Below are 16,081 nucleotides of genomic sequence, written 5' to 3' on the forward strand. Positions count from 1 at the left end.
TCCTGACTACGGTGGCCCGTAATGCTCAATCCATCCAGCAGTGCAGCTTCGTAGCTCACCGAGGCCGTGCTAAAACATTTTGACAGATTTTTGAGCGCCGTGTACCACATAAAGTTGGTTCTAGGTCAGAAAGCACAACCAGAATTAATTCATACGTTAGGCGCACTGTTGATTTCTGAGAAAATTAAAGGATTTTAAGTGCGCCTTATGGTCAGAAAAATACAGTAGCTATGAGCGGGCAGCGTCTTATCTTCAGTAAACGGCGGTCAGAGCGCTCTCAGTTTGGGGAAATCAGAAGATCGTCCCGACTAATGAGCTCAGGAAAAATCTACTCACAACATGGCAACGAGGAGGACGCCGAAAACAACCGAAACTCAAGAGATTTCATCCTGATTCAAGCAAACACTGCATTCATTTCATCAGACAGCGACACGTGTTCACGATGTCACTGCCAACAGTTTAGCTACACAGATGTTCTGCGACTGTGAACAACTGACGCAGAAGTAGCGCCGTGTTAAAATCCACAATGTTGCGTTCACTCAAACTTTTGAGTCATTTCAGATGGAGATAAATTTGTTTTCCTCGTGACTCCGATCTGAGTCATTCTGACGAGCTCGATCTTTTAGCTCGGGAACTCCGGTATTTTTAAACCTGGACCTTATTTCTGTTCATCTACTCACCGAGAAGTTTGGTGAAAGTCGGCGTCCTTCGGAAGATATTTAGATAACTCGAGATCCATATAACAGAGTGAACGGGGCTTAGAGGAAGTGGTCCCAGTAGAGTGCCTGTGTAGAAATCCCTCCGTTAGCTCTCCTATAGCTGCAAGTAGCCACATAACAGCAGCTATGAGCTAACAGAGCTATAGCACACGTTCATTCATTCATTCTTCTTAAAGTATTGGTGAAATAAAGACAGATAATGCCTTATTTAGAAGCTGCATCCTCTAAGCCCCGTTCACTCCGTTATATGGATCTCCAGTTATCTAAATATCTTCAGAAGGACGCCGACTTTCACCAAACTGTTCTCAGTGAGCAGATGAACGTATTTCATGCCAGAAATAAGGTTTAAAAACACCGGAGTTCCCCTTTAAAGTACAGTCGCACGTGTTTATTATGGCTACGGATCCTCAGAAGATAACGCCAGGCAAGCTGCAATATGTAGATGACCAGTAGGGGGTGTATAAGCTAACTTCTGACCCACATCATCTGCAAAAAGCAGAGATGTGACCCAACCAGACGCCCTCCTCTCCCCGTCTACACCTCCAGATCCTGTCCACGAAACCCCCAAACAGGGTCGGTGCTGAGGAGCAGAACTGGTCCAGGAAGGAGGACAGAGCTCAAACTTTGGTTGTACAGGGACCAGAGAGCTCCTGTACCCTAAGGTCCGCACTGAGGGGGAGGAAGGCGTGGAAGAAGGGCGAGCGACTGGCCCAGAACGGCGTACCGAGTCAAAGGCCACGAGGCAAATTCAAACGTTAACTTTTTTCCTCCTGAGAACATAATTCCATGCGTCATGTTTCATAGTTTTACAACAAACACTTTGAATGTTCGTGTATATTTCAGCATTATCAGTACCCCGTAATTACCACCCGTTGCCAAGACAACAGATCTCAACACAACTTACACCCTAAAGTCCCTTAAGTGGTTTAGCCTAAATCAAAAGAGCCGGACTGAACAAAGACGTGACAAAAACTGATGGATAAAAATGAGCCGACTGCTGTGAGTTTGCTGGAAAAGTTCACTCAGAACAAGAGGAATAAAAGAGGTTTTGTTCTGAGACGCAGCGGCGGGTTAAAAGAGTCGTCGCCGTGTCCCGCGTCTGAATTACAGAAACCGTCAGGAGTGTCGATGCCGCTCTTATTTATTAACAAACACTAAAAATAATGTCTGTGGAGTTCAGGGAATGTGTTTTCTCTTCAGCCACGAGCTGAAAGACATTTTAAGATCGCAGCTCTGGAAACTGACGGCTGATTATTCGCCATCGTGACGCGGCGGCTGTGGTCGGCGCCGAATCTCACTCCGAACACAAAGCAGCGCATCTCATCTCTTTATTCATTCAACCTCTTCTCTCATCTCCTTTCCTGCTCCTCCTCCTCCTCTTCGTCTTCTTCCTCCTCCTCCTCCTCTTCTTAGTCTTCTTCCTCCTCCTCTTCTTCTTCTTCTTCCTCCTCCTCCTCCTCCTCCTCCTCCTCCTCCTCTTCTTCCTCCTCCTCTTCTTCTTCTTCCTCCTCCTCCTCCTCCTCCTCTTCTTCTTCCTCCTCCTCCTCCTCCTCCTCCTCTTCTTCCTCCTCCTCCTCTTCTTCTTCTTCTTCTTCCTCCTCCTCCTCCTCTTCTTCCTCCTCCTCTTCTTCTTCTTCCTCCTCCTCCTCCTCTTCTTCCTCCTCCTCTTCTTCTTCTTCCTCCTCCTCCTCCTCCTCTTCTTCTTCTTCTTCCTCCTCCTCCTCCTCCTCCTCCTCTTCTTCTTCTTCTTCCTCCTCCTCCTCCTCTTCTTCTTCTTCCTCCTCCCCTTCTTCCTCCTCCTCTCCCGGACACATTTCCGGCTCACGCCTCAGTCAGCCTTGGTGGTTTTGCGCCTCCAGGGGTAAATCAGCTCCCCGACAAACAGCTTCTTGACCAGGGCGGCCCACGAGTCTCTGGGGTAGCAGCTGTAGGTCGGGGTTCGGTAAGTCTGAACCACGGTGCTGCACTTCAGAGGGTTAATCTGAGGAGGTGATTAAGTTAGAAGATATACAAGTTGCTACCAAACCAACAAACTTCACATGGAGCCTTACCTCCATCAGCAGGTGGAGGGCGGAGCCCGGCTCCTCACACAGGACCCTGAACTTTACTCCCTCTAAAAACATAAAGACCAACTTTAGGCAGCTTTGCAACAGCTACAGTCCTGTTAGAAACATTCTCTCAGGCTTTCTGAAAGGTTTTCTTTGGACATTTTCTGCTTAAACAAGACCATAAAGGACAGGTGAGATATTCATTTAAATGGAAACCATCCTTGTTGATTCAAGAAGGCAAGGCAAGTTTATTTGTATTTCAATTCAACGACGAGGTGATTCAAAGTGCTTAAGAAGATAAATACGAGAAGACGTGGGAAAGGAAACAGGTCTTTAAGAGCTACTTTTCTTCCTGTCTTCATGAGGCATTTTGTAAAGTTTCTGAACTAAAGGTGTAAAAGCGCACCTGCCAGTCTGTAGGGCCGAGTGATGCGCAGCCCAACGGCGAAGAGGGGGAAGGAGTTGATGAAGTCCAAGCTGAGATGAAGGACGCCCTGGAACAGAACCACCACCATCCGCAGCTACACAGCACACAGGTGAGGAAAACAAACCATCCTGCTCAGTTTGAATCTGAACCAGCTGAACGTAAAGAATCCAGGAACTGAGCAGCTGCACATAATTTCAGTCACATGAAGAAGAAAGTATCCTGTTTTAATTCTAGGGTTCAAGTTATCAGGATGGAATGATAAACAGTAAAATTATCTGGTCCCCAACAGACCTCAGAATGAACAACATGTTACATTATTTATTAAACAAAAACTAAGTGAACCCTCACTGCTTCCACAGGAATTAAGAGTATAAGAAGCAGCCAGGAGCTGCTGATCAATGCTCTGATTAACTGATCCTCAGTCAGTGTGAGCAGCTCTATAAAAGCAGAAGTTCTGTCAGTTTAACACGATGCCAAGGAGGAAAGACACCAGCAATGATCTCAGAGAAGCAGCTGCTGCTGCCCATCAGTCTGGGAAGGGTTATAAGGCCATTTCCAGACTATCTGGAGTCCATCATTCTACAGAGAGAAAGATTATTCACAAGTGGAAAACATTCAGGACAGCTGTCAATCTTCCCAGGAGTGGACGTCCCAGCAAGTTCACCCCAAGGTGAAGAAGCCCAGAGCTACATCTCAGACTCTACAGGCCTCAGTTAGCATGCTAAAGGTTAAAGGTCACCCCAAGGTGAAAAAGCCCAGAGCTACATCTCAGACTCTACAGGCCTCAGTTAGCATGCTAAAGGTTAAAGGTCACCCCAAGGTGAAGAAGCCCAGAGCTACATCTCAGACTCTACAGGCCTCAGTTAGCATGTTAAAGGTCAAAGGTCACCCCAAGGTGAAAAAGCCCAGAGCTACATCTCAGACTCTACAGGCCTCAGTTAGCATGTTAAAGGTCAAAGGTCACCCCAAGGTGAAAAAGCCCAGAGCTACATCTCAGACTCTACAGGCCTCAGTTAGCAGGTTAAAGGTTAAAGGTCACCCCAAGGTGAAGAAGCCCAGAGCTACATCTCAGACTCTACAGGCCTCAGTTAGCATGCTAAAGGTTAAAGGTCACCCCAAGGTGAAGAAGCCCAGAGCTACATCTCAGACTCTACAGGCCTCAGTTAGCATGTTAAAGGTCAAAGGTCACCGCAAGGTGAAGAAGCCCAGAGCTACATCTCAGACTCTACAGGCCTCAGTTAGCATGTTAAAGGTTAAAGGTCACCCCAAGGTGAAGAAGCCCAGAGCTACATCTCAGACTCTACAGGCCTCAGTTAGCATGTTAAAGGTTAAAGGTCACCCCAAGGTGAAAAAGCCCAGAGCTACATCTCAGACTCTACAGGCCTCAGTTAGCAGGTTAAAGGTTAAAGGTCACCCCAAGGTGAAAAAGCCCAGAGCTACATCTCAGACTCTACAGGCCTCAGTTAGCATGTTAAAGGTTAAAGGTCATGACAGCACAGTTACAAAAAGACTGAACAAGGATGGCTTGTTTGGAAGGGCTGCAGGAGAAAGCCTCTTCTCTCTAAAAAGAACATGGCAGCACAGCTTAGGTTTGCAAAGCTGCATCTGAACAAAGCTCAAGACTTCTGGAACAATGTCCTTTGGACAGACCAGAGTAAAGTGGAGATGTTTGGTCCTAATGCACAGCAGCACGTTTGGAGGAAACCAAACACAGCATATCAGCACAAACACCTCATACCAGCTGTCAAGCACGGTGGTGGAGGGCTGATGATCTGGGCTGGTTCTGCAGCCACAGGACCTGGGCACCTTGCAGTCATTGAGTCCACCATGAACTCCTCTGGATACCAAAGTATTCTAGAGTCAGATGTGAGGCCATCTGTCCCACAGCTAAAGCTGGGCTGAAACTGGCTCATCAACAGGACAAAGATCCCAAACACAGCAGCAGATCTACAGCAGAATGTGGGAAAAAGAAAAGAATCAAGGTGTTGCAATGGTCCAGTCAGAGTCCAGACCTCAGCCTGACTGAAATGCTGTGGTGGGACCTTAAGAGAGCTGTGCAGAAACCAATGCTGCAAACCTCAATGAGCTGAAGCAGCGCTGGAGAGAAGAGGGCCAAGATTCCTCCAGAACCATGAGAGAGACTGATAACGTCCCACAGGAAACCATCACTGCAGCTCACTGCTGCTGAAGCTGCTGGATCAGGGGTTCACTTAGTTTCTCACTCGTTTTGCTCCATAAATAATGACTCAGTGTAACATGTCGTGTGTTGCTCACCTGAGGCTGTTTTTGCTGAGTTACAGACTGTTAAAAAACACCAAAAGTACAAAAACTTCCCAGAAATGAGAGAAAAAAAGTGAAAAATCTTGATTTTTCCGTCTTTTTCTTTGTCCGATAACAGAACATTCACTCAGATCTAAATACATCATTTTAAAGACACACTTTTACTGACACCACTTAAAGAGTTGTTGTCCTGCTGACTCAAACCTACCAGAGTGAAGACCAGGTAGTAGAGCGCTGTGGTGGGCAGCAGGAACAGCAGGATGGTGAACAGCAGCGTCCCTATGAACAGCTGGAGCACCACAAACACTCAGTAACCATCCAAATCAAACCATGTCTCATAAGCAGCCTCCCACTGAAGAGATTCTGCTTTCAGTTGGACTTTAGAGCCACTTGTGTTATCTGGGAGTCACCTGGTCCAGGTCGTAGGAGCACGAGTCGACTCGCTGCCGCAGGACGTTCCACTTCTTCCCCCTGAAGAGCCTCCAGAGAGACGAGAGGCCGTAGATCTTCAGACAGTACAGCCTGAGGGGCACAGAAACCAGTCAGATTACCTCTGTGGGGCTGTTTTTAAGCGTTTTTCCACTTTAGGAATAAAAGGAATCTGAAAAAAGGTGTTTTTTCCAACAAACTTCTTTCAAAAAGAGCCGAAATCTGTGTGGACAACAGAGAAGAAAGAGCTGAAATCTCTAAAGGACGAAGAATCAGCTAAATAAGCTGTTTTACAGACTTTTAACATTTTAGCCTCTTATCAGGAGGAAAGTTTTATTATTGGATCAACTTTAAATCACTGAGAAGTCACAGATGAACAAACTTTGCTGAATCACAGCACTTTGTAACTGGATTCTGTCCTTTTTAACTATTTTAAACAGTTTTCTGAGGTCTTATTGAGACGAATTAGACAGAATTTGGTCAAAATATCTGCTGGTTTTAACACAGTAACACAGACAAAATGAAGCTGTTCCTCCAGTCAGACCAGAAACACTCCAGCTACGTATATAGATACAGATACTCTATTGATCCCAGAGGGAAACAGTTTAGCATGGAACCGTAAGCTAGCAGTTAGCTGTAAGTCAGCAGTTAGCTGTAAGTCAGCAGTTAGCTGTAAGTCAGCAGTTAGCTGTAAGCTAGCAGTTAGTTGTAAGTCAGCAGTTAGCTGTAAGTCAGCAGTTAGCTGTAAGCTAGCAGGTAGCTTTAAGCTAGCAGTTAGCTGTAAGTTAGCAGTTAGTTGTAAGTCAGCAGTTAGCTGTAAGTCAGCAGTTAGCTGTAAGCTAGCAGTTAGCTGTAAGTCAGCAGTTAGCTGTAAGCTAGCAGTTAGCTGTAAGTCAGCAGTTAGCTGTAAGCTAGCAGTTAGCTGTAAGTCAGCAGTTAGCTGTAAGCTAGCAGTTAGCTGTAAGTCAGCAGTTAGCTGTAAGCTAGCAGTTAGCTGTAAGTCAGCAGTTAGCTGTAAGTCAGCAGTTAGCTGTAAGCTAGCAGCAGATGCTAGCAGCAGATGCTAGAAAACGATGCTTTCTCATCAGCAGTAATGGACCAAGCCGGAGATGTGCACAGCGTAACTCGTAGTGACGCATGTGCACGCCCTGATATCTGCTCCCAGGAACAGGAAGAAGACATTTTTACACAATATGTCACCTTTAAACCCTTGATTAAGTGAGAAACCACTGATATTTATAAGCTCGTTCTACACGAGGCTGTGTGAAGGCAGACAGAAGAGCATCTGTGAGGAGGAGGAGTGACGCCTCCCTCCTTCATCTCCTCCTGAGCTGAACTGTGATCACAGCAGGAGATATTTTTAGATTTAAAACACTCTGACAAAGCTTCCCAAAGTGAATCTAAAATACACTCAGCCGTGTTCGGCTGATGGAGCAGAAACATGCAGCAAGGACAGCGGGGAATATTTCATCATGCACCACAGCCAGGGAGCGCTATCTTTAGAGCAAATGTATAATTCAGTCAATCGTTCCTCCTTTTTTCACAGATTTCATCCCACCAGTTCAGGCTGGAGCTGGATGACAGAGCAGCAGCTTCAGCAGGTGAGCTCACCTGAGAGGCAAACAAACAGCATTAATGGCAGAGAGTAGAGGCCACACTTTCACTTTAATCCTGTTAATAAACAGGATTTAACAGCAATGCATGCTGGGACGAGGCTTCATCCCCAAAAATAAGGCTTCACCAAGTCCAACAAAGCACCACAATAAGCTTTATTGGTGTGGTTTAAAGGCTCGTTTTTACCTGCTTTCATTCTTTTTGTTTTTAAATGTGCTTCTTCAAACATTCGCTTGACTTTAACGCAGAAAAAGGCCAGTTTGGAGCTTTTCCACGAGACAGAAGATCGGGTTCAGAGAGTCCCAACAGACTCTGTTTAACTTCCAGTTTCCCTGAAGCGTGGAGCTCAAAACCAAGGAGCTGCTGCTGGATTTGAGAGTTCAACACACGTCTGATCACAGCCATGAACACGTCGATAAGTGAAGTAAGCGTTTCTGTGACGTCACTCGACCGTTAAAGTTTTAGTTTAGTTCTGGCTCCAAAGTATTTCTGAACAAACACCAAAACAAACATGTCTGCAAAGGCAAAAACGCAGAAAACAGGCGTCAGAAAGGATCCTGCAGCTGTGCAGGGTTCAGACCGGACGACTCAGACTCAGCTTCTCCACACTGATCATTATTAATAAACGCTTATGAAGCGTCCAGTGGCAGGAAAACGATGTGTTTTTAATTAGTGGAGATCAGAAACCAGGAATAAATGGTTAAAATGAACCGGACGGCAGTCGCTGGTGCTCTGAAAACGACTTTAACGACGAGTCGACCTCATGTCTGAAGTTTAGAAAAACTGGTCATGATTTAAAGGTTCTCCTCATCTGGAGTGCAATGCATTCTGGGATACTGCCCTCGCTCCACACGAGTCACACCCAGATGCATCCTGGGTAAAGAACACTTTCATTTCAGGGTGAAAACAAACACACTCTGCCTTTCTTTCTCATTTTACTTCACCAATTTAGACGCTTTTGAGTTGTTCTGCGACACAAAATCCTAAAAAATTCTCTCTGTTTGTTGGATTTTCAGCAGCAGCTTCGGAGCTCACAGCCGGCTGAACGGGAGACGCACCTGGCTCCGTACACGTAGAAGCAGTAGATGTGGAAGGTGAAGAGCGCCACCATGTCGGACAGCAGAGAGAGGGCGAAGCTCAGGCCGAGGCAGGCCGACAGGCCGCCGTACCACAGCAGCCCCTCGATGAACGGGGACATGAGGTGGATGTAGCCTGCAGGGCGGGAACAGCATCAGGTCAACATCTGGAGGCAGAAGCAGCTTTCTGCGGGTGTGTGCTGCGACTCACTGATCCAGAGGTGGATGTGGTACAGGAAGAAGCGTCCCAGAACCTGGTCCAGAGCCCGGTTCATCTTCAGGCCGGCGGGAGCTCCCATCAGCCACTGCAGCAGCTCCTCCAGCTTTCTGGCCACATGCTGAGGAAGAAAAGAGGGAAACGGAGTGAATCTGTCCAGCTTAACGGAAAAGATGATTCATTCTGCTTCAGCTGGAGGCTTTTCTGAAGCTTTTGCTGTTCCTAAACGCTGTAAAGACTTGAAATTTGAAGATTTTGTCGTCATTTGGTGCTTTAAAATGTGTCAGGATGCCATGATAATTACCAGCAAGCAGGAAAATGTTATTTAAATGAAAACAAGACGTCAGAACATATCAAACAAGCATTAAACTGCATGTTTAAAGTTTTAAGCCTGTTTTTAAAGGCAGAAAGGGTGATTGATGCCTTATTGGAGCCGATTCCAGAGGAGAAGGTTCTGCCGACCAATCTGGACCCGAATGAGACGGACTGTGGAAGAAAAGGTTGTAATTTCCACACGGTGGAACTGAAAGGAAGGGAAGTGACTTTAATCTCACACTGAGGGTCAGAGAAAGGTCCAACAGATGATGGAGGGAGCTATGAGCAACACAGCTTCTCTTCATTGGCTTCCTGTTAGATTCAGAATAGAATTTAAGATTCTTCTCCTCACATATAAAGCTCTTAATGACCGAGCTCCATCACATCTTAAAGATCTCACAGTTGGATATTTCCCCAACAGAGCACTTTGCTCTCAGGCTGCAGGTTTCCTTGTGGTTCCCAGAGTTTCAAAAAGCAGAATGGGAGGCAGAGCCTTCAGTTATCAGGCCCCTAAAAGCAGAATGGGAGGCAGAGCCTTCAGTTATCAGGCCCCTAAAAGCAGAATGGGAGGCAGAGCCTTCAGTTATCAGGCCCCTAAAAGCAGAATGGGAGGCAGAGCCTTCAGTTATCAGGCCCCTAAAAGCAGAATGGGAGGCAGAGCCTTCAGTTATCAGGCCCCTCTCTGTGGAACCAGCTGCCAGTTTGGCTTCAGGAAGCAGACACCCTCTCTACCTTTAAGATCAGGCTGAAACTTTCCTTTCTGATAAAGCTTATAGTTCGGGATGGCTCAGGTGAGCCTGAAACATCCCATAGTTCTGCTGCTATAGGCCCAGCCTATTAGATTTTAATTGGACTACAGTGTAAAACTGCTGTAAAACGGTGCCACAGAGGAAGCTCGTGAACCCAGAGACTTACATCAGCTGCGGGCACCAGCATGTTGGCCAGCATGGCGATGTGGTCGTCTCTGTAGAGCCACCAGATGAGCAGCACGCCGAGCGCCACGTCCACCAGGACCGACACCAGGATGTTCGCTTTCCTGCCGACAGAGACAACAGGAAGCTGCTTTTACACGTCAAAGTAAAGGTAAAGATCCTCAGAAACAACAAAGCAGGAGGCAAAAGTCTCACATCAGCACAAAATCTGCTAATAGATGAAAATTCCTGCTTTTTAGATCAAGTAAAGAACGTCAGTCCTGAGTTTCAGCTCTGAATATTCTTCTTCTTTACTCAGCTCTGCAGGATGGAGCCTCGTCACGGAGCATTTCTTCCAGTTTCCACCTTAAATCTGAGCTGTTTGCTGCTCACTGAGCTGTCGGTCCTACATAGAAACGTTTAAAGCCTCTTTTCTCTGGAAAAAGATGCATCATCATCCTGAAAAATGAGCTCAGCTTCACCAAACCTCCGTCTGACTGATGGAAGGAGAACAGAGTCCACCTGAACACCTCCTGCAGAGGTGATGCTGCCATCTCCTCTGGTCCTTTACATCAGCCCATATCATCAGAGATGGAAGGAGAACTGAGTCCACCTGAGCACCTCCTGCTGAGGTGATGCTGCCATCTTTCTGTTTCATTGGACCAAACTAAAGCTCCAGCATCGTCTCCTTGGGGATTAATCTCTGAGTCTCACTTCCATCCAACCATCCACAGTCCCTGGCTGCTTCTCTTCAGCCGCTGTGAGCTGCTTTTCTTCTGTTTAGGTGCTACTGATGCTTTCCTTTGGCTTCTCTGGATGGAAATCCCATTTCCTTCAGCTGCTTTCTTACAGTTCAGACACAAACATCCACTCCTTTCTTTAGTTGAACATTTGAACTCTTTGACCTGAATGTTTCCCCTTTAACAACCTTCCCATTTTGTTCGTTCTTGCTCCAGATCTGAAACGAAGCTGACTGAGAACATCTTCTGCCTCCTCCGGCAGCTTTTTAATCTCTCTGGCTTCCTGTCAGTCAGCAGCTCATCAAACTCTGCAGGAAGTCTCTTTTAACTGTAAAATAATCCACATATTTGAACCTCTGCTGGTATTTTCTCTCCTTTTCAGCTGCTAAATCAGAGTTTCTGTGCGTTATCTGTGCAGGTGAAGCGCTGACGGAGGCCACCCACCTCATGAAGAGCGTGTGACTGGCGGCTGCTTTCGGCGAGCTGAGCGTCCTCATGTGTTCGGTTCTGTGGCTGAGCTGGACACACGTGGACAGTTTGGAGGACAGGAAGCGCAGCGGCAGCAGGCTGAAGATGCTGCAGGAGAAACCACAGAAGAAGAAGCTCGTTTAACTGTGGGCAGAAAGCCTTAAAACACGCTAAGTATCTGAGGTGGAATCCCAACTCGGTCTCATGCTCATGTGTGAATTAAAGGTTGAAATCTGATTGGTTTAACGCTAAACTAACCAAATGTGACCCTTTCTGAGCTCTCACAGACTTATTTGAAGTTCTTATTTTAGTTAAAAGAGAACAAAGCTCCTGAAACACACACACAGGTGGAGGCGGATGCCTCACAGCACTCACACATCCACACCTTTACTTCACCACAGCAACAAGAAACAGAAGAGCTCCATTTGCACCCGACCTCAGCTCTGCTGCCCACTAGTGGTTAAATATGTCATTTCAGAGACTCAGGTTGAAAAAGAAGAAGATATCGCCTCGTTTTTAACCTTCATCCAAACCATTAACTTTTGGAAAATCTCACGGCTTCAGCTTTTAAACAGGCAGAAATATTCACTTTTAAGAGTTAAACAAGTGGCTAAAAGGACCCAAAGGCTTCTGTCCCAACTGGGTCCCTCCGTTGGTCCCAGGATTGTCGTCTAGCAGCTCCTACACCACGCCTAAGACAATCCAAACTCTGTTCATGTGTCGTCCCACGATGGTGGAATGAGCTACCGAGCGCTACCAGAACAGGGGCGTCCCTGTCTATCTTCAAGAAGCTCCTGAAAACCCAGCTCTTCAGAGAGCATCTCCTATCCCAGCACTTACCTTGTACTTCCCTCCCCCCTCTATCTCTGCACTTTATCTTTCTGCTCTTCCTTCTATGCCTGCACCCTATCTCTACTCTGTCCCCTCTGACAGAGTCGGACTCCTGGGTTCCTTCTATGGAGCTTATTGTTAGCTTTTTATAAAGCTGTTATATCTTCATTTGTAAGTCGCTTTGGATAAAAGCGTCTGATAAATACAGAAACATAAACTCTATGCTTGACCGAATAGTTCATAACACATTTTCTGCAGTTATTTCAGTTTTACTCTGACTTTAAGGTCAATATTGAGAATCCTGGCACCCAAAAGAAAATCCTCGGTGCAAGAAGGACCCGAAAATTAGCCAAAATTCTACAAGAAAAGGTCACATTTTGTCTAAAAATGGATTTGTCAACCAACATTTCACAATGATGTGGTTGATGATGCGCCTTTGTGACAACATCTGCACTTAAATTAACCAAATAACTGCTAAAACGTGAATAATAAAGTCTTTCTGCACTTCCTTCTATGCCTGCACCCTATCTCTACTCTGTCCCCTCTGACAGAGTCGGACTCCTGGGTTCCTTCTATGTAGCTTATTGTTAGCTTTTTATAAAGCTGTTATATCTTCATTTGTAAGTCGCTTTGGATAAAAGCGTCTGATAAATACAGAAACAGAAACAAAAGGATCCTGGAGGGTTAAATGAAAGAAGATGATATTGCCTCGTCTGACGGCTGGAAACAGTTTTTAACCTTCATCCAAACCATTAACTTTTGGAAAATCTCACGGCTTCAGCTTTTAAACAGGCAGAAATATTCACTTTCAAGAGTTAAACAAGTGGCTAAAAGGATCCTGGAGGGTTAAATGAGTTCTGTTGTGATGAATATACATTTTTTACATGATTTCCATGCAACAATGAGATGAAACTGCATCAGATGAAGCATGTGAAACAGCTTCTGTAGTTTTTCATTGTTCCCAGGCTTCTTTCCTGAGCCTCAGGAGTGTTTTTGTGTGCCTCAGTCCTTCAGCTCACCGGATGTCGCAGATCCAGGTCCACATGTTGAGCAGCCAGCTGAGCAGCAGGCAGAGCGGCACCGACGCCTGCTTCATCAGCTCCACCAAGATGCTGGCCTCCCGGCCGTCCGACTGCCAGTGCGTCGACTTCAGCGGCCCGTCGTCGTATTTGTCCATGAAGAAGAGCGGCTGGCTGCGAGCCACCGTCTGAAACATCTGCACGGGAGGAAGAGGAGCGCAGCAGGTTAAAGTCGGTCTGCGGGAGGCGGGAACCAGAAGCAGGATAAACGCATCCCGACCTGCTTCAGCTCAGGAGCTGCAGTTTTGTCGTCGGTTTCTCCGCTGTCGATGGGGTGAATCTGGGACAGCATCACCTTCCTCTGCTCATAGTGGACAAAGATCACCTTCTCCTCCTCCTCTTCACCATCACCACCACCCTCCTCCTCCTCCTCGTTCTTCTTCTTCTTTGCTTTCTCCTGAGCGGCTCCTCCACCTGTGATCAGGAACAGAAGACGCTCCGTTCCTTTAACAACAGATGAGTAAACATCGCACTATCCGTTCATTTAAAGTCGTTTTAAACAGTGAAACATGAAGGAAAAATCGAGTTCTCTCTGTTAAAAAAAGGTTCAAATGATTTAAACTTCGAGCCAAGTCAGAGTGCTTTTCTTTCTGACATTTTCTTCCTGCTGCTGTGGACCAGACTGTGTGAAACATGAAGGAAAAATCAAGTTCTCGCTGTTAAAAAAAGGTTCAAATGATTTAAACTTGGAGCCAAGTCAGAGAGCTTTTCTTTCTGACATTTTCTTCCTGCTGCTGTGGACCAGACTGTGTGAAACATGCAGAGAGGCAGGATTTCACCCACCTCCAGTGGAAAATAAAGAGAGAATAATGGATGTAATGAGACCAGATTCTGCTCTGAAGCTGCCTCCAGCAGCGGGAATCAGTCTGAGGTCTTACTCTGGTGGCGGTTCAGCACCTCGCAGGTGAAGCCCATCTTTCCCATCTGCCGGCGGATCTGGAGCCAGCGTTCCTGGGGGAAGATGGTGCTCAGGTCCCTGAGGAAGCTCTCTATGCCCTCCTGACCCTCTTTGGGTAAACTCCAGGAGCCCAGCACCGTCAGCTCCACCCCGCTCTGAGCCTGCATCTGTGAGGAAGAGCCGAGTGGAAAGAGAGAAAGTTTTAATGCTCGTGTTGAAGAAACTCTGAGGAAAAAGCTTTATATCAAACCAGTTAAACAGCTTTAACTTGTTTAGTATTCCCAAAATTTACAATAAGATGCTTTAAACCCAACTTAAAGCCACTGATGTCAGTGTTGCTTTTTATTCAGAGCTCTAAATGTCCCGTACAGAGATGTGGCACCAACCTGCTGGATGTACTGTTTGACCTGTCCGGGGATGAAGGGGTAGTGGATGACCGCCAGCACCACGGCCGAGTCATGGCCGGTGATCCAGCGGCCCACCAGCAGGCCGCTGTCCGCCCGGTTACAGCACTGCGGGAAGAAGACCTTCAGCACCATGACGTCTGCAGCTCTGAGGACGCACAGCAGGTTTATGCTTCACTCAGAGGGACCAAAACTGACCTCAAACCTGCTTTTTATGGTTCAAGTTGGAGATTAAATAACTGTCTTAAAATAATTGCTTGTTTCTGACTTTCTGGATGATCTCATGTCTGAGCTTTCAAACATCAGCATAAACATGTTTGTTAATCTTTAAACACTTAATAAAATATTCCCTAATCTCCCTGTAACAGAAAAAAAGTCTTAAACTACATTTAAATCCCTCTTAAAACTTGTAAAAGCATCTGACAAGTTATATTTCTATTATTTACTGTAGGTAAACCTCCTCTGTGCACGTTATTTGGCCTTATTTTGGCCAAGCTACACAGATTAGTATGAAAATGTACACGTTAAAAAGGATTTAGTATTGTTACTGTCATTAATACTGTTAGTATGAATGGATTTCTGTGTTGTCCCTGGTGCTGTTTGTGGATTTTCTGTTTTCTAAAGTCCCATAAATTTGGGAAAGCCATTTTCAAATTAGCTTAGCATATTTTTCCTTTTTAGGATAAAAGGCTGCAAACTTAACCCAAAACTATGAAACACCATTTAAAGTAAAGCATGTGCGAGTAGGTTTTGACACGTTTTGGCACGTTTTTACTACTACTCCTGTCACATGCCGTTTCCTGACATGAAATACTAACAAATATGTATAAATTAGCTGTAATATGACAAATGATGCATGCCGAATCAAAGACTGGCTTCTTAATATTACAAAATAAATTAAAGTTTTCGGAGTATATCAACAGATGAGCGCCACGGGAGGAAAACCTCTAAATTCGCTGTTTTCCGAACGGAGTTTGAGCATGTCCGGACCGGACGGCTGGCCTCCTTTTATGCCCTTCAAATATCCAGTCTGGGTCGCGTTGTTATGGCAACACAGGCAGCCTGGAGCGGGAATGTCATTGATTTTAGTGGCAGTGAAGTCGATTAACAAGCCCGGACTACAAAGTAGGTTAGCTAAGAACTAAATCTGTAGCCCCCCCGCCACAATACGGAAAAACTAACCAAAAATTTACACGAAAAAACGTTAAAAGACGTGACGCAGGTTTATTCTCTCCTCAACCTCTCAAACTCCTGCTCGAAATTCCCCGCAGACCGTCGAGTGAAAGTGTTTAAAAGCACATTAAAATCAGCAGCCGGGCCCACCTCACACAGCGGAACCGTTAAACTGACAAACACCAGCATGGACAAGAGATATGAGCGGAAATAAATCCAATATTTACCTTCAGTATCGCGGACGCGACCTTTCATTTAAAACACCGAGTGGAGCTCAGTTATGTGGAGACCGCCGCCATTTTCTTTGTTGACAGTCCGTCCCCTAAAAGCTCCGACGAGAAACACGCTCCGCGTTCTTCTTTAAGGTTTAACGGCCTGCTTTTCCTTCCTAACCGACCGAGGAACGTAATTTATTTCCATATTAAAATTTCTACAATTAACCAGGACATGTT

The 16,081-nt window shown here is 45.9% G+C and overlaps 1 protein-coding gene across 1 annotated transcript; it reads right to left on the reverse strand.

The window, feature by feature from the left end:
• Positions 1-2,461: 2,461 nt before the first annotated feature.
• pigq (phosphatidylinositol glycan anchor biosynthesis, class Q) lies at positions 2,462-15,940 on the reverse strand. The gene is made up of 14 exons (XM_072368991.1): positions 15,857-15,940; positions 14,439-14,604; positions 14,033-14,219; positions 13,375-13,568; positions 13,095-13,291; positions 11,221-11,352; positions 10,041-10,161; positions 8,805-8,931; positions 8,576-8,729; positions 5,885-5,996; positions 5,683-5,763; positions 3,174-3,288; positions 2,771-2,832; positions 2,462-2,700 (listed from the first exon to the last, which is right to left on the reverse strand). The coding sequence occupies exons 2-14, from the start codon at positions 14,589-14,591 to the stop codon at positions 2,548-2,550; spliced, it is 1,788 nt and encodes a 595-aa protein (XP_072225092.1). The 5' UTR covers positions 14,592-14,604; positions 15,857-15,940; the 3' UTR covers positions 2,462-2,547.
• Positions 15,941-16,081: the final 141 nt, after the last annotated feature.

This window comes from Leuresthes tenuis, unplaced genomic scaffold (genome assembly GCF_036924035.1).
Source record: "Leuresthes tenuis unplaced genomic scaffold, fLeuTen1.0.hap1 SCAF_17, whole genome shotgun sequence".
NCBI classification, from domain to species: domain Eukaryota; kingdom Metazoa; phylum Chordata; class Actinopteri; order Atheriniformes; family Atherinopsidae; genus Leuresthes; species Leuresthes tenuis.